At 39.2% G+C, this 27856-nt stretch overlaps 1 protein-coding gene across 1 annotated transcript in view; it reads left to right on the forward strand.

Moving 5' to 3' along the window:
- Window positions 1–27856, forward strand: part of Sptz (Spastizin) — a 713541-nt gene that overhangs the window by 125295 nt on the left and 560390 nt on the right. The window contains exon 8 of the mRNA XM_067139843.2: window positions 9534–9675. Within this exon, the coding sequence (XP_066995944.2) occupies window positions 9534–9675 (142 nt within the window). The remainder of the gene's footprint in view (window positions 1–9533; window positions 9676–27856) is intronic.

Consider the following 27856-nt stretch of genomic DNA (forward strand, 5'->3'; position numbering starts at 1 on the left):
TTGCATTCCAATAGTTTGCCTTACAATACTTAACTGGCGCAATGATGTACAATGCGGTTCAACACTTATTAAAGACCTAAATCTTGACCTTATTATAAGTTTATAGCACTTCATTGAATCTTCATAATCTCGAATACTACTCACGAGCTGTTAACACTTTCTGAAACAATGTTCATCAACAAGGTTTACTCTCGAAACTTCCAGTTACGTTGCCTCGTGGTGCCTACTAGAACATTCTAGAGTATACTGCAATCAAAATTCGGCATAGTGTCTTGCTGTGGCGGTCTGTGGTGTGTAATATTTCACCCAGTCAAATCTAATGCGATGTGATGTCTTACTTTGCTGATCCGTCTGTACGGTAAATTAATACAAACATACTTGAATGCAATAATGCCATGCAGTACTGTTTCGCAGTTGACAAAGTCCTTCAATATGACATAGCAGTAACTCTCGTATTCAATCTCTCTGTCACGCAGTCTCACGCTAAAGATATTTTTTCTCTTCCTTGCAGAGTGATTTCTGTCTTTAGAGCGGTTTCATTCCTTCTGATTGGTTGACAGCTATTTTGCAACGTGATTCGTCGTTCCATATTTGGTATAGATGTTTCTGGCATTCACTCTCCCTTCGTCTCCGGCGCTTGCTATATGACGTAATCTATGTTCTTGGCCGCCTGACCTAGTTTAGCTTGCTCGCAGGGGAACATCCTGGTAACCAGCTGATGCTTGTTCGTGTGTATACCAGTATCAAATTACGAGAACCGAACCAAATCTCTATAAAACCTATAAAATACCATTTGGATGGATACATTTAGTTTATATAAGAGAATGATTATTCTTTACCATTAATTATTTGTCTGCTGATCGTGGCTTGAAACAAGCCTGAACATGTACTGACCCATTGTAACTCATCACAAGCGAAACAAGTATTGATTAGGTTGACCTTTAATAACAAATTATTTTCTTGCTTATAAGTGTCAGTACTGATCACAATGAAATTTGAAGACATGAAGAGAATTGAAGGTTCTCTAGACATGTACCCTTGGAGCATATAAGAGAGTTCAAAGAAGTCCCACCTTACAATACAAACATGAATTTAATTAAAATCAGTTAGAGTTAGGCACGGTAGACCCTCCACAGCAAGACGTTGATAAACCGACTTAAGCCAGCGAGGATATATGTTCTTTCAATACCTTTACTTTTAACAACCTGGCTTGAACATGATTTCACACAACATCCCACACAGCACAAGTCAAGATTCCCCAAACTCATAACATAGTATTATAACATCTAAATCAACATAATCCATTTTTAGAAGAACCCAAGTTAGTGCCTTATTTTAGAAACAATGAAAGACTTTTAGACAACAAGGACTTGATGTTTTAGCCTTTACATAATTTTATACTTTTCTTTTTATGTGATACCTTTGTTTTAATTTTTTTTTTTGCAAGTTGTTAATGTCGCACCGACACAGATAGGTCTTATGGCGATGATGGGACAGGAAAGGGCTAGGAGTGGGAAGGAAGCGGCCATGCCTTAATTACGGTACAGTTCCAGCATTTGCCTGGTGTGAAAATGGGAAACCACAGAAAACCATCTTCAGGGCTGCCGACAGTGGGGTTCGAACCTACTATCTCCCGAATACTGGATACTGGTTAGAAGTATTTGCAACAGTAGACTTCTTGCTACTTCTTGCTCATAATATTACAAGCTATCTTTGTCACCGTCAAATGATTCCACTTGTATATGCTTTTTCAACTAGAATATCTACAAACTCACAATTTACAACATTTGAACATCACTTCAAATTTTGAGATGGTCCATAGTGATCCTATTTGAAACTGTTCTTCAACTTCTATTCACCAACTTCATATCCTCAACGTGTTCTACAACTTCACCATATGCTGCTGACTTTCGTCTTTTATCTTCAAGATCATGATGAACTTCTGATCTCACGACTAACTTTGACTTTTATTCTCTCCTCTTTACTTTGATTATATAAGATTTTTCGCCATCGTCTAATTATAACCGCCATGACTATCAACTTTACTTTTATGCAATCTTACTACTGGTTGTATAACAATCTGTTGTTTTATCCATTGTACTTATTTTAGCAGCCTTCTAATGTTAATTTTGCTAATACTTCCACTATTGTATCTCATCACATTGTATTTTCAAACCATCATTGTTATTTTTAATGTTATTTTACTTCAAATCTCTTCAAGATTTTAAAATTCATTTCATCACTATATGTTATTTAGACGCTTATTTTTAATTTAAGATTAAGACTATGGCTGATGATGCCTTCAGGGAAGGCGAAACATGTCCCACCATTAGCTAACAAATTTATGTAAATCATCCAAGACGATTTTGTATTGATTAGGTGGTCTAATAAATAACTTAATGTTATTATTTCAATCTAATATCATCAATACGGACCAAAAATGATATTTATTACATGTAATACTGGATACTGGCCGCACTTAAGCGACTGCAGCTATCGAGCTCGGTACTGTTTTAATTTTAGATGGTATTTAAGCTATAGTATGGAAGCTGAAGGAGAAAAGCATGTGTTTGAGTAATCAGTCCATAGACTGGTTTGATGCAGCCCTCCATGCCACCCTATCCTGTGCTAACTTGTTCATTTCTATGTAACTATTGCATCCTGCATCTGCTCTAATCTGCTTGTCATACTCATACCTTGGACTACCCCTACCGTTCTTACCACCTACACTTCCTTCAAAAACCCACTGAACAAGTCCTGGGTGTCTTAAAATGTGTCCTATCATTCTATCTCTTCTTCTCGTCAAATTTAGCCAAATCGATCTCCTCTCGCCAATTCTATTCAGTATCTCTTCATTCGTGATTCAATCTATCCATCTCGCCTTCAGCATTCTTCTGTAACACCACATTTCAAAAGCTTCTATTCTCTTTCTTCCTGAGCTAGTAATCGTCCATATTTCACTTCCATACAAGGCCACACTCCACACGAAAGTCTTCAAAAACATCTTTCTAATTCCTATATCAGTGTTTGAAGTGAGCAAATTTCTTTTCTTAAGAAAGCCCTTCCTTGCTTGTGCTAGTCTGCAATTTATGTCCTCCTTACTTCTGCCATCGTTAGTTATTTTACTACCCAAGTAACAATATTCATCAACTTCCTTTAAGACTTCATTTCCTAATCTAATATTTCCTGCATCACCTGCCTTCGTTCGACTGCTCTCCATTACTTTTGTTTTGGACTTATTTGTTTTCATCTTGTACTCCTTACCCAAGACTTCGTCCATACCAGTCAGCAAACTTCTCGAGATCTTCTGCAGTCTCAGATAAAATAACAATATCATCGGCAAATCTCAAGGTTTTGATTTCCTCTCCTTGGACTGTGATTCCCTTTCCAAATTCCTCTTTGATTTCCTTTACTGCCTGTTCTATGTAAACATTGAAAAGGAGAGGGGACAAACTGCAGCCTTGCCTCACTCCTTTCTGGATTGCTGCTCCTTTTTGAAAGCCCTCGATTCTTATCACTGCAGACTGATTTTTATTCAGATTGAAGATAATTCTTCGTTCTTGGTATCTGATCCCAATCATCTTCAGAATCTTAAATAGCTTGGTCCAATCAACATTATCAAATGCCTTTTCTAGATCTACGAATGCCATGTACGTGGGCTTGTCTTTCTTGATTCGATCCTCTAAGATCAGATGTAAAGTCAGGATTGCTTCACATGTTCCTACATTTCTTCTGAAACCAAATTGATCTTCTCCCAACTCAGCTTCAACTTGTTTTTCCATTCTTCTGTAAATAATACGTGTTAAAATATTGCAGGCATGAGATACTAAACTAATGGTGCGGTAGTTTTCACAGCTGTCAGCACCGGCTTTCTTGGGAATAGGTATAACAACATTCTGCAGAAAATCGGATGGGACTTCTCCTGTCTCATACATCTTACACACTAAATGGAATAACCTTGCCATGCTGGTTTCTCCTAAGGCAGTCAGTAATTCAGAGGGAATGTCATCAATTCCAGGTGCCTTGTTTCTATTTAGGTCACTCAGAGCTCTGTCAAACTCTGACCTCAAAAATTGGGTCTCCCATTTCATCAAGAGCCTCTTCATGTTCCAGAACAAAATTATCTACATCTTTACCTTGATACAACTGTTGGATATGCTCCTGCCATCTTTCTGCTTTGTCTTCCTTCCCTAGAAGTGGCTTTCCATCTGAGCTCTTAATATTCGTACACCTAGATTTCCTTTCTCCAAAGTTTTCCTTGATTTTCCTGTATGCAGCATCTACCTTTCCCAGGACCATACAACCTTCGACATCCTTGCACTTCTCCTTCAGCCATTCTTCCTTAGCTACCTTGCACTTTCTATCCACTTCATTCTTTAATCACCTGTATTCTTTTCTGCCCTCTTCATTTCTAGCATTCTTGTATTTTCATCGTTCATCAATCAGGCCTAGTATCTCCTGAGTTATCCACTTGTTCTTAGTTGGTCTTTTCTTCCTTCCTAACATTTCTTCAGCAGCCATACTGACTTCGTTTTTCATGACTATCCACTCTTCCTCTATTGTGTTTCCTTCAGCCTTTTCATTTAGCCCGTGTGCAACATGATCCTTGAAACAATCCCTCACACTCTTTTCTTTCAACTTGTCTAGATCCCATCTTTTTGCATTCTTTTCTTTCTTCAATTTCTTCAACTTCAGATGGCATTTCATGACCAACAAATTGTGGTCGGAGTCCACTACTGCTCCTGGGAAAGTTTTGACATCCAACACCTGGTTTCTAAATCTCTGCTTAATCATAATAAAGTCAATTTGATACCTTCCACTGTCTCCAGGTCTCGTCCACGTATACAGCCGTCGTTTGTGGTGTTTGAACCAAGTATTGGCAAGGACTAAATTATGATCAGTGCCGAATTCAACCAGCCTACTTCCTCTTTCGTTCCTTTGTCCCAATCCAAATTCTCCTACTGTATTACCTTCTCTTCCTTGGCCTACCACAGCATTCCAGTCTCCCATCACAATTAGATTCTCGTCACCTTTTCCATATTGTATTAAATCTTCTATCTCTTCATATATTCTTTCGATTTTCTCATCATCCGCTGAACTAGTAAGCATATAAATCTGAACTATTGTGGTGGGCATTGGTTTGGTGTCTATCTTGACGACGAGAAAAGCATACAAGAAGAATTTGAAAGGGAAATAACACCCTTGGTTCCCTGGACGGAGATGGGGAATGTTGAAGATGAATGGAAAAGATTTAAGAAAACACTGGTTTGATGTGCAGAAAAGGTATGTGGTAGAACAGCAGGAAATGTGAAACACAAAGAGACACACTGGTGGAATGATAGGTTAAAGAGTAAAGTAAAAAGGAGAAGAAAATGGCATGGAAAGTATGGAAAATATGTAAGACTGAAGAAAGTAGAAGAAAATATGTGAAGGCAAATTTTGGCCAAGAAAGTACTGAAGGAAGAAAAGAGGAAACGCTGGGCCCTATTCACACAGAAATTGAGAGAGGATATGCAGGGCAGCAAGAAATTATTGTACGGTATCATAAGAAACAAAAAAGAGATCAAGTAAACACCAGATTTGTGAAAGATGAAGGCAGCATAATATTAACAAAGGCAGAAGAAATAAGAAATAGATATAGAGAGTATTTTCAGAAGTTGCTGAACATGAGAACTAATGACAGTCATTCAATGGACAACCAGGAAAGGCAATTACAGTAGTTAAAGAAGAAATGGATAAAATAATTACAATGAATGAAATTTGTTACGACCGCTCTACTATGTCTTACCTTCTGCCTTCTGTCGCATTCATCTGCTTGCTCGCCCAGCTGTTCACTAACTGCCCTGCTCTCTGGCACTGCTGCTGCTTCCTCGTTGCGACGTCACACCTACGTATTTTTCATCGAGTAACTTCTCGAATATGTTCACCACCTATATAAGCAAGCTATTCCTTACTCTCGGCGGTCAGACATTCAGTTGGAAAACAACTCGAGTGGAGAGAGCGGAACTGTTCGCCAACGGCTGGTCCGTTGCGACGTTTTATCTACTTTTATTTGTGAATTGCTGCATTGATTTACCAACAGACTGGGTGAGCAAAAAGTTACAACCTTTTATATCTTTCGCGGTCAATATCAAGATTTGAACTTTGAATGTTAAATTATTTAGTGGTTTCATGGTTTCTATTCTAACTAAGTCCTTCAGACTGGAACCTTTATCAGTCTCATACGCCAGAATAAACTGTGCTTGGACAAGTGAGAGTAGTGTTGCCACACCTTGAACTTTTTACTGACCCGAGTGGTCGTTTGCATTGCCAACGTGATAGCGCCTAAGCAGCCTGGAAGGATTCCCCCCCCCCCCTCTTCATTCTATTTTTTTTCTCTTCTTCCCTCCTTACTCCGCTTCCTTTTTCTTTCCTTTTCTTCCTTTCGGATATTGAGTTCTAAAAATTCTTGTCCTCCGATGCGCTATAACTCTCCTGCCCTCTTTTGGGTGCAAAAGGAAGATTGTAAGGGTGGCCTTAAATCATTGTTTATATAAAGATTTAGTGGCTTTTTTTCTTAATTAAAGTGTTTGTGTACTTATATAGGTGTTGATTCTAGTTTTTCCTGTCGAACCTTGGTCTTGGGCTTTTCTTGAAAGTCATAATAATAGTTCCCAAGAAATCTTAATAATTATTATTCTTAATTGTGTCTTGGTTGTCAAACGGGCTGAGCCCTTGTCAAAAGTTTGTTATTCCCCTTCTTTGCTTGTTGTACCCTGCTTATTTTAGTCATTTGAAGTTTAAAATACAACTTGTTTTAAAACCATTCTCCTTTTCTTACATTTGGTCAGTTGTACGTTCTCTCTCATTCTTTACCTTTTCCTTTTCCCTTCTTCTTTTTAAAACAAAAAATTGTACTTACCACGGACACCCCTCTCGGGTAGCCCGCCGTGGCGTCCACTGGCTCTGCTGATTGGTGAATGATAAAATCTGATATACTAGGTTTCACCCAACGTGGCATTGGGCGCAAGTCTTTCCGTGGTCCGACAAGTCACCACCAGTGAAATAACTTTGGTTTACCTTGAGCGTTGTGGTGTCTTAATGATTATCTTTTGACGATCTTTGTTGTTGTGGGTCGACCATCTCATTTTCTATGCTAAGGTTTTCGTTCCTTTTGCCACTGGTATGAATAAAATATTTATTGGCATCCCACATTGACTTAACATGCCACAAATTGAAATGGCAGTAAGAAAGAAGAATAATGGAAAAACTGCTGGAATAGATGAAATTTCAGTGGAGATGATAAAGGCAGCTGGAGCTGTAGGCCTGCAGTGGATATATTGAGTTCTCAGGGTTGTCTGGGAGAATAAGGAGGTCCCTGGGGATTGGCAAAAAGGAATAATCATCCTAATTTTCAAGAAAGATGATAAGAAAGTATTGAAGAACTACAGGGGAATTACTCTGATATCCCATGTTGCTAAGATAATGGAGAGGATACCGGAAAGTAGGATAAGGTTGAGGGTTGAAAATCAAATACAGGAAAGGAAGTTTGATTTCAGAAGTGGAAGGTCAAGAATAGAGCCCATTTTCATTATGAGAAAACTAATGGAAAAGGAATGGGAGTATGGGAATGATATGGTGATGATATTCATTGACATTGAAAAGGCATATGACGGTGTCCCCAGGACTAAAGTTTGGGGCAGTCTGGTGCAAAAATTAATTGGACTGGATGTAATAAAAATGATCATGGCAATGTACAAGGAATGTTGTAGTTATATGCAAACACAAGTTGGCAGGACAAGTTGGTTCACAATCACTAGTGGGCTGAGACAGGGATGTGTTCTATCACCAATCCTGTTTACAATAGTAATGGTTAACATCATAAAAACAGCAGAAGCAGCGTATGGAGGAAGAGAAATGAACCTGGTGTTATTTGTAGATGATATTGTGATTTGGGGAGAAGACGACTTGAATGTTCAAGAACAGTTGGATGTGGTGAGTAGGAAGGTCGAAGAATGTGGATTGAAAATAAGTGTTATGACTAGAGGGGAGAAAGAAGGGAAAGGTCAGATTAGACTTGCAGACAAGCCCCTGGAAGTAGTGGAGACGTCCAAATACCTGGGGAGTGAATCAGTGGAGAATGCTCGACGGTATGCTGAAATTAGTAAGAGGATTCAAGCTGGAAGCTGTTTCTATTATAGTGTAAGAAACATATTTTGGGACAAAGATGTGCTAATGGAAGCAAAGGAAACTATGTACAAGATGTATTATGTACCCATAACAAGTTACGGAGCAGAAACTTGGACAATGACAAAGAAGGATGAGAGTTGAATACAGGCTGCTGAAGTGAAATTCTTGAGGAGTATGGTAGAGAAGAGTAGAAGAGACAAAGTAAGGAACGAGAAAATCCGGGAAGAAAAAATGGACTGGAAAAAATGAATGATAGGAAAGAGAAGAGCCAATTAAGATGGTTTGGGCACATAAAGCGAATGAAAAAAGGTGATGGAAATGCAAATGCAAGGAAGGAGAGGCCACTGACAACCATGAATGAGATGGAAGGACACAATCCAATGCAGTATTATAGAAAGAAACCTGGACTGGTACACATTGTTGGAGGAGGACTGGTGGGAAGACCGAAGAAAGTGGAGAGGAGCCATATTTGCCCTTACTTGGCTACAGCTGGATAATGGGAAATGATGATGATGATGATGATGATGATGATGATGATGATGATTAAGGTATAGCTGATGATCTCCATGATATAAGGATTAAAAATGTACTAATTGATTTTAATGAACTTGATGTTTGTATTGTAAAGTGGGACTTCTGTGAACTCTCTTATAAGCTTCACGTTGACAATATGGAAACATTTTGAAGTTTACAGTATGTAATGTACTCTGGGAATTAATGTAGACACAATATGTGATTTGTACATTTAGGTATTGACAAGGTGGATCCAATAAAAATTAAAAAAATAAACACTAAATTAAATTTGTAACGATTAAGGAAGGGACATGCCAGATGTAATGCTATATTATGCAAATGAACTCTCCAGCATGTAACTGCTGGGCATGTAAGCAGCCTGTAGATCATGAAGTCTAAGAATGTTCCTTAGAAAAGTATCAAGGACCTTTTGATGACAGCAGTAACACTACTCCCTCCACACGTGACTGGCTGCACCAGTAGATGAGAGATTACGACCAGCGACTTCATACTTGTATTATTGTGTTTTCTTTGTTTTTGAAAATAGTTTACTTTGTTGTCTATTTTTGTAATTACAGTATTTCAGCATGTGGTTAGTACTGTTTTTTTATTCATCTTTACCTCTTTAAACTACCGTAATACCTGTGTATTACTGTCGTTTTCTTGCCATACAACAAACAGATTAATTAACTGTTTGTCTTCTAATGACATATATATATATATTTTTTTTTTGGTTCAGTAAGGTTAACAGACTCCTGTTGCTTGTTTGCTACCTCCCTTTCTCCCATCTGTGCCATGTGGCTTGCAGTTTAAAGGCTTGTATTAATATTGCATGCTATTTCTGTTTTCAGTTAATTTAAAGCAGCCATCTACTAAAACGGACTCTAATGATGAGGATAAGCTGTCATTTCAGAAGCTATATAGTGAAGGAGTTTCTGAAAGAATTCAAGAAATGAAGCATAAGATATGTCATATCTTCCCATTAAATTTTAGGTAATTATTTTCTGTCACTATAATGCTCTTCTTTGTTTGTCAGTTGACTGGATCTCTGTTTAGCAGATCAAAAGTGAGTTAGGGAGATATAGAAATGAATATTGTTTTATCAAGCACATTCTTAGGGAGGCATGATAGCCTCAGTAATATTGTCACTGATTTCTCACCAAGGTGACTGTTGTTCAAATACCAGCCAATATATGTGGGATTTTTCAAATGTGGTTTGGATTCCATGTAAAACTGGATGTTCCATGGCCAACAACCATGTAAAATTATAAGCTGTTAGGACAACACAAAAAAAGAAAATATCTCAGCATTACAGCTTCAGCATTTAGAGAGTAAGAAGAGTCTTGTTTGAGTTAACAAGTACTCAGGAGGTTGTGGGCTAAGAGCCAAAAACAGAGAGGTGTTTGAGCATAAACTAAGAATACAGTCTCAGAGTGCCTCAGTGCTGGAAAAAAGGTAGATAATCTTCAGACAACTGTAAGATCTCAGTCCACATGGATTAAAACATCAGTACCAGATGCAAATAGCAGAACTGTTTTCCCATTACCACACACTTCCTCCGTCACAGAACTCCCTTTTATGAGTGTTTCACTGTTAAAATCCTCACAAGAACATATGCCTCTTTCCCTGTACTGAGACACTCAAAGATTTCATAGCAGTTTGTTCTTAGGTTCAAGGCAGACCCAGGCTTGAACATTAGATACCTTTACCCATTTTCATGTTTACTTCCTTCCATGACCTTTTCAGTGCTGAGTTATCTATGTACTGTTTGCTACCTTGGTGTTGAGTTTCTTCATCCAAATTTTAAAGGAAATTAGAAGCCATAATTTTTAACGTATTTGGCAAGAATTTGTGGGCAGGGGGGTGCAGAGGAGGATAGGCCTGTAGAGATTTAAAATTTAATCTTCAGTGTCCCTGTGTAGGTTATGTTCATGTAAGCTAAAGGGCACAGAGTAAAATTATTCCCTAAAATCGTTAAACTTAGGACATGCTACTTCTCTTTTACAAGTTAAAAACTTCACATTTTGACAAATTTGATGTCAGATTTTTGATCAGAAATCACAGTGTAAAAAAACTTGGTCATTATCCTGTCATGTTTGTTTATATCACGGATGAACTTGAGCTGTAGATGACAGATGACTACAAAAAGTTCTATTATAAACTTTCAGAAGCCAAAGGCAAAGCTCAGGTAGTACAATATAATTTCCAAGAGATGACAGGCCATCAAGAATGAAGAGGAAAAAATTGAAAAGCTAAAAACATGAAAGATTCATAATTATGCCAGCTCGTGTCAGTAAATCTAGTGCAATGGGAAACAGAAAGCGCCAATGTGACATCACCTCACTCAGCCATAAATGCTCCCAATAAAGACCAGTTCAGCTTGTGATGTCACCACACACTGCACTGCTTTCTCCCAACCGCAGGGGAATAAGAAATGGTTTTAAGCTTGCCTGATGAAGCAATGTTGGAGAAACAGGAAACAGATCTGACGTCAGTAACACTACTGATGTCTTGGATATCGTAATGTTAATGCTGACTGCTTGAAATTTGCGATTGTCAATGCATTATAAACAAATTCCTGCACTATGTTATGAGAAAATGTATAACAGTTTATGTGAATGACAGCCATGTTATAATGTAAAAAGAACAGGACATAGTACAAAATTCTCTGCAGTTTAGAAGAGGGCCATACGGAATAATTTCATGGACATTTTCCTGCATTTTCTGTTTCATTTTTATTTTTGTTTATCAATGTTAGGACATAATGTCTGGACAATTTGTAATAAAAAACTGCATGTTAGATTGTGTTTTGACAAGTTACTTTGGGATTTGGACTTAGCAAAGTTTTATAACAGAAAAGAATTGCCTGCACACATATGTCGAAACGAACACACATAATATCCATGCAATAAGTGTGTACACCCTTGGAAGTCTGGTTTGGGGAATATTCTTTTAAAAATCAGCCAAGTCATCCTCGTGTGTAAATTTGCCTTTCAACAAATCTATAAATGTTACGTTTTTCAGTCTGCCGAAACTAACTTTGAAACTATCTGAAAAAGAAAACATTTAGTAACAAAATTATACTTGAAAAAGAAACAACTTCATGTTTCGTCCTTGAAAGAATATCATCAGGTTCTATCAAATTATCTATACTGTATATATAAAATAAGAGTTTTGTCTGTATATTGCTCAGAATTTTAAAAGGATGGTATTTCTGTATCGGTCATGTCCATAGTAGCAAGGAAATGCACTTTTTAATTTTCAATAATATCTGTCTGCCTGTATGTATGTACACACATCACGAGAAAATGGCTGAAGAGAATTTAATGAAAATCGGTATGTAGTGTCCGGAAATAAGTCGCTACAATCTATAGGTGGGCCGGCACAAGGTTGCACTTGACAGTTGTAAGTCATGTTGGCACCACTACAAAAATGAAATGAAGAACGTCACCCGTCAGTCAGAATCACCAATCCACTATTTTTTATGTCAGATACAGTTACGCATTTTATTCATGTTAATTCGTATTTAATTCCGTATAGTGTTCATAATCTTTTATTTGCCTACACAAATATGAGCATTTAAAATATATTACAAGGTTTAAGCGAGCTACAAAATAAATACGAACTATTTTCAGTTGATTGTTGTTGGCAATATAGGTAGTATAGTGGTGCCATCTATAAGTAGCTTGACTACTGTATTGAAGTGTTGCCGTTTTGTCTGTCGCCGCTAGCACGTGGTCAGGTGTGATTCGCGCGTTTATGAAAGTTTTGTTTTCATTTTGAGATAATTGTGAAATTTTATTTTAACGAATGCAGTGCGATGTCTCGGAAATGACAACATAGTCATGAAGCGCGAAGTGATAATCCTTTGAGCCGCGGAGTGTCCCTTAATAGTCAGGCATTAGAATTAGTGCGGAGAACTCGTGAGTTTTACGAGAGGGAGACGAAATGCGTACGCTTGTATACCGTCTCTCCGTTCCTGTAGATCATGTTGTGGATCGCATATCTCAAACATTAGGGCTTTCAAAGCGTACTGTCATTCAAACAGGTGTTCGCCTCCAAGAACAGAAGGAAAAAGTGACTGGGGTACATAGCAATAGCGAAAATGGGGCTGATAGTAGGGACTTGTTTCACAGCACTCCGGGAAAGAAACGAATTAAGCTATCTCCTGTAATAGGAATTAATTCTTTCCAGGCTGATGCAGTACGAAGACACGAGTACGATTTTTACAGCTCAAAGTCCCTTCTGTCATTGTTATGGACAATGCACGTTACCACTCCGTAATAATGGACAAGACCCCTTCTTCGAGCGCCTGTAAAGAACTGTAAGTGGAATGGCTGCAGTAAAGAAATATCCCAGCGCATATGTGTACGACTAAATTAGTCGACACCGGGCGAGTTGGCCGTGCGGTTAGGGGCGCGCAGCTGTGAGCTCGCATCCGGGAGATAGAGGGTTCGAATTCCACTGTCGGCAGCCCTGAAGATGGTTTTCCGTGGTTTCCCATTTTCACTCCAGGCAAATGCTGGGGGTGTACCTTAATTAAGACAACGGTCGCTTCCTTCCCATTCCTAGGCCTTTCCTGTCCCATCGTCGCTATAAAACCTATCTGTGTCGGTGCGATGTAAAGCAAATAGCAAAAAAAGAAAAAATAGTCGACGAGGTAGCGAAGGAACAAGGGCACGAGGTTATTAGGTTGCCGCCGTACCACTGTCACTTCAACCTCATTGAGTTGGTACGGTATGGGGTGAAATAAAACGTTACGTACGCACTTATAATACGTCCTTCACAGTTACTGAAGTGGAAGGACTGTTCCGGGAGAGTATTGCTCCAATGGATGCGGCTTTGTGCAGGAAGAAATTTAGCCATGTCGCAGCATTCATTAATTCGGCAATGGCAATACATGGCATCATCAGTGACTCTCAGGAGTTGATGATCTGCCTAGACGATGATGACAGTGACAAAGAAATCGACGGTAGTGATGGCAGTGAACTGGAGGGTATGAAAATAAGATTTCTGAATTTTCGTAAATTTTATAGAATTTACTTGAAACATTTTGTGTTAGCACCGGTGTATATTATTCTAACATTTATTGGTGAAGGTGTATATGAAGTGAGATCCTTGTCGGCCGATTTCTTCCGTGTTTTCTAACATCGCGATAATAAGAACTTCGTAGTATATTTATCTCGTATAATTTTGTGTGATGAATAATCGGTGAGTTGAAAGTTCAATTTTTGTCGGCAGATTTCATTTGTATTGTGTATCATCACGATGACATTAAAAACATTTCTCCCATGTTTTTAAAAACACGTGTCGTGCAATCAGCTGTTGTTACAGCGGCAACATCGCTTCGTGCGCCATTGCAGTGTTACCAATATTGTGTGCAGCTGTCATGTGCAACCTTACGCCGGCCCACCTATAGGCCATAAACAATCTTATTCACGCTGAGAGAAATGGTAGTTTAGGGGAAGGCCTGACATTTAATTCTCAGATATTTATGTTATTAATGGTCCTATGGTAAGCAAAGTTGAGATATAAGTCACTAAAATCTACGCCATAAATAATTTTATTCACGCTGAGTGGAATGGTAGTTCAGGGGAAGGCCTAAAATTTAATTCTCAAATATTTGTGTTATTGGTGGTCCTATTGACAAATACATTACTAAAGTTATATAGTATTAAATTTCTGATCATTTATGTCTTATACATTTTTACCATACCGGCTTTGATAGCAGAGATATTCATGAATTTGGATTTAAGTCCATATCAACGCCAAGTCACGAGAAAATGGGTAAACGGAATTTAATGAAAATCATTATGTAAAGTCAGGGAATAAGGAACTAGGCCTACAGTCTATGCTATAAATAATTTTGTAAGACACCCTAATATCACAGAGTCGAAAGAAAACTAAATATGAAGCCCTACAATACAGAAAGCTCATAACATTGAACAACAATAACATTACATTGACCATTGCTTTTTGTGGTGTGCTTTGTGTCCTCTGTTGCCAGTCATGTCGAATTGATGGGACTAATGCTGTATGCCGAGTTTTTTAAAAATTTGTTTTACGTCACACCGACACAGATACATATTATGGCGACGGTGGGATAGGAAAGGGCTAGGAGTGGAAAGGAAGCAGCCCTGGCGTTAATTACGGTATAGCCCCAGCATTTGCCTGCTATGAAAATGGGATACCACAGAAAATCATCTTCAGGGTTGTCGACAGTGGTTTTCGAACCCACTACCTCCCCGATGCAAACTCACAGCTGCGCGCCCCTAACCACATGGCTAACTCACCTGGTCGTACCGAATATAATAGCCTGCCTGAATATTGGCAGGAGGTAGCTGGGGAGTTAGATAACTTTCTTCTTAAGAATGCCATTCCTCTGGTTCATAAATTTTCTGATACTATTGGTACGTAACAAACTGGTTCATCATAGCATTCGAGCTATTCTTTCCCTACCCTGAGGCACTGATTGGAATGAACAGTGTGTATATTTAACGGAGCAATTGCAGAGGAGTGTTCACGGCTGTCTGCATCCTGGTCATTCCAACACTGGATCTTTGGACTGTTAGATCGGCATCGTAGTACTGTTTGTTAAAAGTGAGAAAATGTGTGGTTTTTCATTTGAGTGAGTATTTTATATGATAACATTGCTTTTAATCCCTACATTCCTACTGACGTTTTTGTAATGGCCTAAGTTAACTGTAGTTAGGAAAACCACAAAGACAGTCTTTCTGAGAATCCCGTAGCGAAGCACGGGTACATCAGCTAGTACTCAAATAAATGTAGAAATGTGTAAACATTTATGTTTATTTCTATTTTAATCCATAAAAACTTGAATATTCAGAACATACTGTGTCTTAACGAAGTCCTCACTGCTCTCCACACTAGCATAGAATGCAAGCTGTTGCAGTTCTGTTATTCTATCGTTGGCATGATTCCAGCTGGCTAGTCAGTCCTTGACCCTCCACTATGCCACATCTCCCACCCTGGTGAGCTCAATGACATGCTGTAGTTAACCTTTAGGTGTTTTATTTTTACTGCTCCCATTATTATTATTATTATTATTATTATTATTATTATTATTATTATTATTATTATTATTATTATTATAAATTAAGTTTATTAAATCAGGTGTTGAAATTTAGTTTTGCTTGGCCTAAATATATGGCATTGCAGATTGTTACTTGACACTTGTGTTCATTCAAATTATGCTACCATTTTATTTGTTATTATCGCCATAATTTAAATTGTTTTCAAAAACTATTTAGGGCTTCTACTGTAACCATACATAAGTACAATCCCCGATTTTAGGTTAGGAAATGTTTTAATTGACAATCTCCCAATTTTAGGTTAGAAATTTTTGTAAAATAATTTATAATGTAAAGTAGTGGATATCATTTGTGCTTGTTAGATTAAGATGTAAGAATGTAGTATTATAATAAGCATTTGTAGTTAGGGAATATTGAACATGTGTATCCTTATATTTGTATAACTTTTAATTAGGAAAAGAGTCTGTACACATGGCATAGTAGTGAAGATTTTGCAACATGGGAAACTGACTATATCGGTAAAGACAGTTGAAATCAGTTGAAAGTGTTGCAATAGGTGGCTTGGAAACCCAGGATACAGCCGGGAAGCATAGGCCGAAGATGTTTATTCATCAGTGTGGATGAACACTAGAGATCGCTAACATTCGTAACGGCCACTCAGTAACCAATCCGAAAGCCCCGATTTTGAATGAGGTTGCGTTGACTGAGAGACACTTGAAGATGTTTCAGTTAGAGCGTTGCTATTCTGCGAATTGACTCAAGTCCTAAGCAGTCCCTTTGATGTTAGCCAGGCTCTTGATCAGTAAAGAGGCTTCTGCAGCAGTAAATAGTTCCTACATTTGTTGCTTGTTTTTGAAGTCAGTTCAGTTAAATATTCTGGTGAAGTGACTTGACCAATTAATAATTTTACCCTGTCAAACTGTGCAGAATATAGCACAAATTGTATGTTAATCGGGTTCATTACTAACTCTTTATCCTTCATACATAGGTGGGAGTAAATGGTTATTGTTCTCCATGGTATTTGTAGCAAAATATAATATTACATAATATCTAATTGTAATGTGTTCTGTATAAGCCTTGTTCGAGTTCATTTCACTGTTACAACTTACTGATTAGTTTCCACAAATTTTATGATGTTAAAGATGGATTGAAGACAACTGTTGGCAATACTGGCTGTAGGCTATAAGTATTCATAATGGCTGCCACCTGTGAGCAACATGTGGGTTTTGCTGTTGCAATGCTTGAGTCACCTGTAAAATACCTTAAAGCCAATAAAACTGGGGATAAATTCTGTACGAAATCGATACAAATTGTTTTGAACATGTACAGTAGATTGCGGGATGAGAATCTGGAGTGGACGATGGATGAAATGGTGAAAATGATTGAATATCTGACTGGTGTTTCTATATAAAGTGTTTACACGGCTCGTGCAGAATTTAAACTACATGGAAAAAATGAGTCTCCAGTGAAAGGTCGACCATTGCACAAAGGGAAGAGAGTTTGTGTGTCACATTACTCTGATTTCATTCTAAGTGGTATTCGAAGGAAAATACTCTGAAAATTTAGTTCTAGGCACGTGTCTGAATTATATAGATAAGCAGTTGAAATGATAAGGAAAATGAAGCTAAATGTAAGTCAACTAAGCTGCATGCTAAATTTATGAGAAAGAAAATGTTCATTTATCTGTTAGTCAGATTGTGCCAGCTCAGTGCGAACTATGCATTCGCCTTAAGTAAAACAGGAGGGACCTTAAAATGGTATGGGTATAGGATGCACCTATCTGACAAAATCTTAGCATACTTGAAAAGTGAAATAATGTAAAAAATAATGATAAAATAAAATAATCTTTATATTTGTAACTGCAGGAAATTTGTAGTCTTGAAAGGACCACAAGTTCATTTCTACTTTCCACATGAGGAGACTACAAATTACAACATTCCTGGAAACACACTGTTAGTTTGCACTCTCCTCACAGGTGTAGTTTCAGCTTGTTGAACAGTGAGAGACTGCCACTGACAGTCGTTGCATGAGAGCATCATCTTATAATTATGTCATCAAACATTTTGTTTTAAGTCCCAGTGTGCCTCACACAAATCTCACAATAAAATAGAAAAGAACCTTACTTCTCTTGCAGGAAGAATAATTAAATTGCATAATCTCAGCATCTCACTATTCGTCAGTAACCTGTATGTTACATGATATGGACATGTAACTGGTACAAACAATAAAGAAATAAATAGATGCAGTTCGTAATAAAAGTGCAACGATGTGAAAGGAGGTTATTTCTTTTGATACTACAATATTTGAGAAGGAAGCAGTATTGCTCGACGTCAGTAATATGTTGATTGTGGTGGGCAGAACCGAGATGGTGATGGCGAAAGAGGTGAAGTGCTCACACGCAGAAGGATATTTTCATTAGTTCTTGAGCTGGCTTCCACCATACCAGTGGACTTTCGGCAACACTACAGCCACATGGAGCAAGCCTATATATATATACACATACATGTGCGCATGTGCAACAAGGTCATTATTCATTTATCCATTACAGAGTTATTAGTGCCGAAGAACCTTGATTTTGGAGTCATTACGGTATCATTACGGTGCTTACTACAAAGGCATTAGGGATGTTTATGAGTGTATTCCAAGGTTTTTACAAATTCATTCCCGGTTTGCATTCTGTGGAAGACTACATAGTGTTCATTTGTCAATCATACTCCAGATTATTCCTCTCCGAGAAAATGCACAGTGTGTGTGGTGGTTTATATGTGTAATCTGGAGCTAATGTGTTGTTGTGCACAGAACTGATTATTGCTAGATTAACCCTAGAACTGCAGACCGTCTTTCTGGAAGGCGGTGAAATATTTCGTTAAGTGTGATCGTCTTCCTGAGAGACAGAGTCGTTCTTCCGCCGTAGATTTATAACTGGACACCAGATGGCACTAATATAGATACCAACTGAATACTGATACTTTTATCTTCACTTGTGAAAGTGTGTGGAAAACAAGCAACAGTCTGGAGACATTTATTTTAGCTGTAGAATTGAAATTACTCTCATACGTTCTTAGAATCAAGATAGTAGCCCACTTTGTTGACGATTCTGAAATCAGGCGCTTGATTTTCGAAGATCTTAGTGACAGTACTGATGGTGACAGTGATTATTGTGTTAATTCTGATGAGGAAATTACTGCTGAAAGTAGTGAAAGTGACAGCGAAGTAAAAAGTGCCTCGGCAGTAATGGGAAATTCCGATAACTGGAATGATGTTCAAGTCTGTGCAGCTTATGTTATTATTGACAGTATGTCAATATTTGAAAAAACCAGTGAAGGAATAAATGTGGACTGTTGATATTTTTTGTAGATTGTTATAAGGACTTTGATCACAACACAGGGAAAAAAGAAACTGACCTAAGAAAACTAAGATAAGCTGTAGGTTTGAAATTCGTGGGGAAAAAAAAAAAAACCCTCAAAATCCGTTTCGAGAAATAAACTGCGTTTTACTTAGCATTTGAAATGAAACGGAAGGAGCCTCCCCGAAGAGTGCTACATAAGGCATTCGGGCGTTCCCTGGGCAACGGTGGTACACCGGCTGCTACACAGCAACAAGCAGATGATAGCAAGTACTATGTCTGGTAACAGTCTTTTTCAGGACCAACCAGAACACATGTCGATCAGACTTGGTAACAATCTCAGCATTTGTCACGTAAATATCGAATCAATATCACCACCAAAGAGTCAGTATCTTTCTCGTTTTATGCTGGAGAGCAATGTGGATTTGATAGCACTACAGGAAACACACTCCAGTGACAGTGAAGATCTCTTCAGAAAAGGAAAAATAGGTGGTTATAATCTCGCTGGGGCCATCAATGATGAATGTTATGGGATTGCAACTTATATCAGATCCCAGTTAACTGATTTTAAAGTTGTTTATGAAGACAGTGCAACAGATATCTTTGTCCTGGCAGTGGAAATCTCAGGCATTACTGTTGTGAATGTCTATAAACCACCAGGAGTCGGTTGGCCCAGCCGTTCATTAAAAGTTTTTGATCACCCTGTTTTGTACCTCGGAGATTTCAATAGTCACAGACCAACATGGGGATACGAATTCGAAGATGACAATGGGTCCAACCTAAATAACTGGATTGAAGCAAACTCCCTAAAACTTGTCCACAATACTAAACATCCTGGCACATTTCATTTTGACAGATGGCAAAAGGATTATTCTCCTGACCTGTGCATAGTGTCACAGTCAACTCCTGAGAATCAACACATGGTACAACGGGTCATCAGTTCTTTTCCTCACAGTCAACACAGACCAGTTATTATTCACTATGGCACCGAGATCCCTCTTGTGTCTTCAGTACCACAACCTCGTTGGAATTTTGGACTAGCAAAGTGGTATAAATTTGCAAAAGGGCCTGATAACACTGTACAGTGGAAACCACCAGTTCCTGAAAATTACAGTAGATTTGTCAATGCCATAAAAGCTAATGCTAGGAAGTTCATTCCCCGGGGATATTGTAAGAAGAATGTAATCAGCTCTACACCGAATATCAGAACTCTCCTAATAAAACAACAGCTAAAGCGTTGCTAAGGGCTTTAAATAAATCTAGGAGAGAGAAGTGGCACAGAACTACAGCAGAGATGGACTTCACACACTCTAGTCGTAAAGCCTGGAACCTCGTAAGAAAACTTGGTAGTGACCCTACCATGAAACGCAGAAGTTGGCCAATGAACCCAAACACCATGGCGTCCCACTGACACAAATCTCTAGAACGAAGATGCGTAAGGTACACGCAAGGAGTGTTAAGAAGCAACTAAGAACGAGAAGATCACAGTTGACATCCCATCTGGAGTATTCCTGTAATTTCAGTACTGAAGAACTGGACAAGGCTCTATCCAAGATACACTGACTGACAGAGCAAATGCAACACCAAGGAGGAGTGGTTCGAAAGGGATGAAAGTTGGGGAAAAAACAGAGTCGGCACGGAAGAATAATTGATGTTTATTTCAAACCGATATGCAGGTTACACAATGCGCACGGCATCGACTCAGTAGGATGTAGGACCACCGCGAGCGGCGATGCACGCAGAAACACGTCGAGGTACAGAGTCAATAAGAGTGCGGATGGTGTCCTGAGGGATGGTTCTCCATTCTCTGTCAACCATTTGCCACAGTTGGTCGTCCGTATGAGGCTGGGGCAGAGTTTGCAAACGGCGTCCAATGAGATCCCACACGTGTTCGATTGGTGAGAGATCCGGAGAGTACGCTGGCCACGGAAGCATCTGTACACCTCGTAGAGCCTGTTGGGAGATGCGAGCAGTGTGTGGGCGGGCATTATCCTGCTGAAACAGAGCATTGGGCAGCCCCTGAAGGTACGGGAGTGCCACCGGCCGCAGCACATGCTGCACGTAGCGGTGGGCATTTAACGTGCCTTGAATACGCACTAGAGGTGACGTGGAATCATACGCAATAACGCCCCAAACCATGATGCCGCGTTGTGTAGCGGTAGGGCGCTCCACAGTTACTGCCGGATTTGACCTTTCTCCACGCCGACGCCACACTCGTCTGCGGTGACTATCATTGACAGAACAGAAGCGTGACTCATCGGAGAACACGACGTTCCGCCATTCCCTCATCCAAGTCGCTCTAGCCCGGCACCATGCCAGGCGTCCAGGCGTGCACGTCTATGCTGTGGAGTCAATGGTAGTCTTCTGAGCGGACGCCGGGAGTGCAGGCCTCCTTCAACCAATCGACGGAAAAATGTTCTGGTCGATATTGGAACAGCCAGGGTGTCTTGCACATGCTGAAGAATGGCGGTTGATGTGGCGTGCGGGGCTGCCACCGCTTGGCGGCGGATGCACCGATCCTCGCGTGCTGACGTCACTCGGGCTGCGCCTGGACCCCTCGCACGTGCCACATGTCCCTGCGCCAACCATCTTCGCCACAGGCGCTGCACCGTGGACACATCCCTATGGATATCGGCTGCGAATTGACGAAGCGACCAACCTGCCCTTCTCAGCCCGATCACCATACCCCTTGTAAAGTCGTCTGTCTGCTGGAAATGCCTCCGTTGACGGCGGCCTGGCATTCTTAGCTATACACGTGTCCTGTGGCATACGACAACACGTTCTACAATGACTGTCGGCTGAGAAATCACGGTACGAAGTGGGCCATTCGCCAACGCCGTGTCCCATTTATCGTTCGCTACGTGCGCAGCACAGCGGTGCATTTCACATCATGAGCATACCTCAGTGACGTCAGTCTACCCTGCAATTGGCATAAAGTTCTGACCACTCCTTCTTGGTGTTGCATTTGCTCTGTCAGTCAGTGTAAATATAAATAAAGCTGCTGGTTGTAACATCTATAATTTATTGAAACTATTAAATAGATAAATGGTGACTAAGATAAGTATAGATAACAAGATTGGGCACCACCTCCAAAACAATTACAGGAATAGTTAACTTTTTAGAGCAACGAGCAACTCCCTCTCCCAAGGCGATGGTCGTCAGGCTGATGAGGTTCCAGACTTACTTTATAATCTTACCTTTTGCTTCTTACCCCTGAAATTAAATTTGTGTAGCGTGCCAGGTTCATCCTTACTCCACTGATAAAAGATTTACTACATGTTTCATTCCATGACAATAATCATCACTTGATGAGACCCTCTCGTGTTTGCCATTCACAAAAGGCAAATCTACAAACAACTTTAAAAAACACCAACAAAAATCATCACTTGATGAGACTAACTCTTGCTTGTTGTTCACAAGAAGATAAATATGCAGACAACTAAGAACCATCAATAAAAATTATTTTCACTATATACATTTCATAACATACCTCCAGGTAACAGTCCCACTGCACTCCCTACTGTTACAGAAGAAAAATCCTAATCTAGTAAAGAAAAGTACGACGACTTTCTCTATGTACGGTTGCACCCTTCTTTACAAAGAGCATCCCTAACCTTATTTACACAGTACACTCTTCTTCATCGATGTCTTGAGTCTTTCCCGATTGCTGCACAGGTTAGTGTGACACCTCACGTTTCTCCAACTGAAAAACTGCATACTCGGGCGACGATTTCCTTTACCAAGAATCCACTCCAAAATGTACATTCGTATGCACCACCACATCCACTATACATCATCTCATAGAAGAATTACAGTATAATTATTATACAGAGTTTCAGCGACAAATAAACACTTAGTAGTGTCTTTTACAGAATGGCCACCGGAAACTCGTTAGCATCAGCGATATTTAGAGTGCTCACTCCGTAATGGATACTGAAGAACAATAGAACAACACATAGGAAACTGCACAAAGTAGCTCCCGCGCACCGGTCCGAATGAGTAACAGAATCAGAATGAGTTGCCGCACACGCGTACATACTTATATAGGCTTGCTACATGTGGTTATAGCGTCCCGAAAAGTTTACTGATAGCAACGCCCTCAAAGGCACTTTTTCACGCGTCACTCAGTCAACCCAACCTTGCTTAAAACAAAGCCCTCATATTGGCTATCGAGCATCTAATGTGACATAGAACGTCCACTCATGTACATCCACATTGATCAACTCCAATCTTCAGCCTATACTACCTGCCATACCCCGGGTTTCCAAGCCACTTTCAACTGACTTCAACCGTCTTTCCCAATATAGCCACTGTTTTCCATGTTGCACAATTCTTGAGCAACCTACACTGCCATGCCATGTGCAGACTCTTACACGAATTAAAGTTACACAGGTACAAAATTCCCTACTACAAATTCTTCCTATAATATTATGTTTTTACATTATAAATGAACAAAATTACGTGATTTTCATGACGTCAATATTACGAATTACCTTACGAAAATTTTCTAACCTAAAAAGTGGGGATCATATACTTGTACAGTTACATGGTCTGGATGAAATCTATCCTGAGTTTCTAAGGACATAGGCCCTGGTACAAAACATTGGCTAGTCAACTTCTTCAATGAAATTCTACAAACTGGTAAATTACCTAAGTTGTTAAAACAAGCCAAAGTAATTGCAGTCTTGAAACCGGGAAGGGAAGGAACTGATGCGTCACATTATCGACCAGTTTCACTCCTTATCGTAATCTACAAGATGCTCGAAAGAATGATACTTAACCGTATCCAGGAAGCAATAGAAAGAGTCATTCCAGTTGAACAAGGGGGTTTCAGAAAGAATCATAGTTGTTGTGATCAGGTGTTAACACTGACAACACAGACTGAAGCAGGATTCCAGAAAAGACTGAAGACTGCTGCAGCTTTTGTCGACCTTACATCAGCCTATGACACGGTCTGGAGAGAGGGACTGTTGCTCAAGTTTGTTCAAGTCATACCTTGTCAGAAGCTACCATGCTTACTAAACAACATGTCATCCAACCGTCAACTTGCTGTATTTTTGAACAGTGAAAGAAGCAAGTGGAGATCTCTAAATAATGGTTTACCCCAAGGGTCAGTATTATCTCCCATTCTATTCAATCTTTACATCCATGACCTACCAAGAACAACTTCAAGGAAGATACAGTTTGCAGATGATCTAGCTTTAATTACTCAGAGTACGGATTTGGCACACTGTGAGGATGTACTTACAGAGGACCTAACTGCCATGTGTGACTATTTCCATAAATGAAGACTCCAGCCAAATCCTAGTAAAACGGAAGTAACAACATTCCACTTGCATAACATTGAAGCTAATCAGAAGCTACATGTGGTTTTTAACGGAACAGAAGTCTCCCACAACTTATTTCCAAAATATCTTGGTGTCACACTGAATCGATCCTTGTCGTTCAAACAGCATTGTTTGAATGTGTCAAAGAAGCTGAGTACAAGAGTAAATCTGCTGCATCAACTAGCAGGCAGCAACTGGGGGGCAGATGCAAACACTCTTCGCACTGCTTCACTTTCTCTAGCATACTCGGCTGGTGAGTACTGCGCTCCTGTGTGGGAAAACAGCGTACATTCGTGCAAGATTGACCTACAGCTCAATGAAACCATGAGAGTTGTTACTGGTACAGTGAGGTCCACTCCTACTCAGTGGCTGCCTGTTTTAGCAAACATTGCTCCTCCAGATCTGAGGAGAAAAGCAGCATAAGCACAGTTGCTCAAGAAGACCTATACACACAGGAACTCACTCTTGTTCAATGCCTTACGAGATCCACCGGTGATGAGGTTAAAATCCCGGAATCCACTCTGGACTAATCTACACTCCTATGAAAAATTCAGTGTAACAACAGAATGGAGACAGCGATGGGAACAATGTCCACCCACCAATGCCTTTCTGATTAAAGACCCAATGAAGAAAGTGCCAGGTTTCGATCTTCCTCGACATTAGTGGTCAAAACTCAACCGTTCAAGAACAGGCCACGGCAGGTGCTGATATACGATGAAAAAGTGGGGATATTGTGAAAGTGCTGCATGTGAGTGTGGCGCTGAGAAGCAGACATTGCTTCATGTTGTTGAGAGCTGTCCACTGTCAGCATTTAAGTACGGTTTACGGGTTCTGCATGAATTGACCCAAGTGCAGTGGACTGGTTGTCGAAGCTGGACATTCTAGTTTAATTACATCTATATTTTAATTTATATGTTCATTATATATTTTTACACATTATGCTTGTAAATGCCATATGATAATAATAATAATAATAATAATAATGAAATGTGAAGAACTGTGGGGGAACATGTATTAATATACTTGTGTTTTTCAGAATATAATGTTTCAATAATAAATTATCTACCAGAAATTATATTCTTAGAGCAAAATATTTCAACAATTCCCTTTGTTAAAAAATTTATAATTGTATTTTACGATATAAATCATAATTATATTTTTTATTATTTCTGACATTTTCATATACAACAGTCTTTCAGCTTTCTATTGGTGTATAATGTGGATTTATCAGAATTAATATGTGATTACAGGCAAGATTTTATTTTCATGGTATATATTGAGGAAAATAACTGGAGTATTTGCAGCATTTCTGGGGTTAAATCATAGGCCAAGTGTACATTGTTTGATCATTTTTTGATTGATTCAATGTGGCATTTGTTGTTCATTTATTCCACAGTAGCCTTTTTATGTTATGAAGTTGTACAGTTTGATTAACAGAATATACAGAGGTAACTGGGATTGTTTTTTGTCATACCGTTATAACCCATGGTAAATTGATTCCATGGTTTCGGGAGTAAATTCTTCTGGTGAAACTTATGGTGAATCTTTTATTGGTGGAGTAAGGAAAAACCTGGCATGCTACCCAAATTTATTTTCAGAGTTAAATAGTAGCAGGTAAGGTGAAGAAGCAAGTTTGGAGCCTTATCAGCCTGATGACCGTCACCTTGCGAGACGGAGTTCATTCATGCTGTGAAGTGAATTGGATGCAGTTATGCATCAGTAGACTAAGCGCCATTTGATGAAAATTGAGATTTTAGCGCCATCTTGTAGAGAAAGGGTTGAACTATTAAAAAAAAAAATCCCCACTGCATTACAAGAGGCCGTTAGTTGTTAGTAAACAGAAAACCTAAGCGACAAAGCGGGAATCAGTAAAAATGTAAATTGCATCAGTAGACTATGCAACTTTCCAGTTTGCATCATTAGGCCAAGCGCCACATTCTTCACATTGAGCACGGATGACAGCGAGGGAGCCCGCGTTTTCGATAGTGCTGACATTTTTACGTGGTGATACATTGAGTGGTTTATCAAGTGACGAAGTTCAGCAATGTATCAAGTACTTCCAAAAGTAAGGAGAAGGACAATGCTACTAATGCAGCTTGCTAAGAAGATTGCGTCTGAGAATCCTTCTCTAGAATTTGATGATGAATCTCAGGAAGTAAATCTAAATAAGTCAAGACAGGGACGACCACGGGAAAGTAGAGTTCCCTTTCATCAGGCATTAATACCTGTGTGACCAAAAGGAAAACCTATCTCTGAAGCCAAACTAAGAGACTTTGGTTCGCTGATGCACCTAATACCTGAAGGTGCCAAACAATTTTACCAGAATCTTCAAGCAGATTCTGACATCGTGGATGACGTAGATGGATTTAATGGAGATCCTGATTTCGAGATTGAATGAACTGAGAGCAACAATCTTATTACCTGTCCAGTGATTTGTGTGTATTTATGGGAGAAAATATCTTTAATCACATTTTCTGTCTCAAGCAGAACAAAACTTACCCATAGGCTTAAAAATATCACGTCAATACTGTACTCTCAGAATATAATAGGCCTATCGTGAAGGAAAATCCATTCAAAAATTGTATAGACTACAATGGCTCATGTCTTACCATTTGTATTTGACTCAGATAAGTTGAAATTCCTCAAATCATTAAGTCGTTACAGCAACGACTTTAGAGAATAACTTCCCTTCTAGAATTTCTCCATCTAAAACTTGAATAATGTACCGGAGTTGTGGCGCGGCTCGCAGTGGATCAAGCACCTTGCGGGCCTTTTCAGACAGTAGGAGATTCAGTTCTTAATCATGGCTGCCGCCACGTTATGTTTTTTGAAGTTTTACTCAGTAGATACTCAACAGTTAGGGGTTATTGGTGTAGCATTGTGATACATTATACGCACTTGAGAAAAGCCTTAAATTGCATCAGTGGACTAAGCACCATTTCTTCAAGAAAATCTATGTAGTGCGAGTATAAAAATGTTGAAATTTGGTGAGAAGGTACAATCTATTATCCTACAACACCAGTAATACCATATTTAGCAAAATTATGTTCGCTCGAATTTACACATAGAACCAAATTTAAACACGATTATCTCGCAACCAACTTTTGGCGCTTGGTCTAGTAATGCATAACGGCATCCAATTATTCCTGTAAATATTTTGCATTTTGTCATTTAAATTTGAAGTTACAAATTATCAATTTTGTGTTTCAATTTTGCCAAGAACTTACAGTACAATGAGCTTATAAATGGGCTGGCTAATTTTCTTTTAATTTTCCTTTATGTCATTATAATGGGCTGGCTGGTTTTCTTTTATGGTGGGTACTGTAGTCACGTCCTAGTTCGTGAACCATGGGCAATGGTTGAGTGGCCTAGTAAGTGGTCTTGAGAGTCAGGATACCACTTGCTATGGAATGGAAGTGTGCATCTCGGACATATTCTGAGTCCCTCCT

The sequence above is a fragment of the Anabrus simplex genome, chromosome 2 (genome assembly GCF_040414725.1).
Source record: "Anabrus simplex isolate iqAnaSimp1 chromosome 2, ASM4041472v1, whole genome shotgun sequence".
Lineage (NCBI taxonomy): Eukaryota > Metazoa > Arthropoda > Insecta > Orthoptera > Tettigoniidae > Anabrus > Anabrus simplex.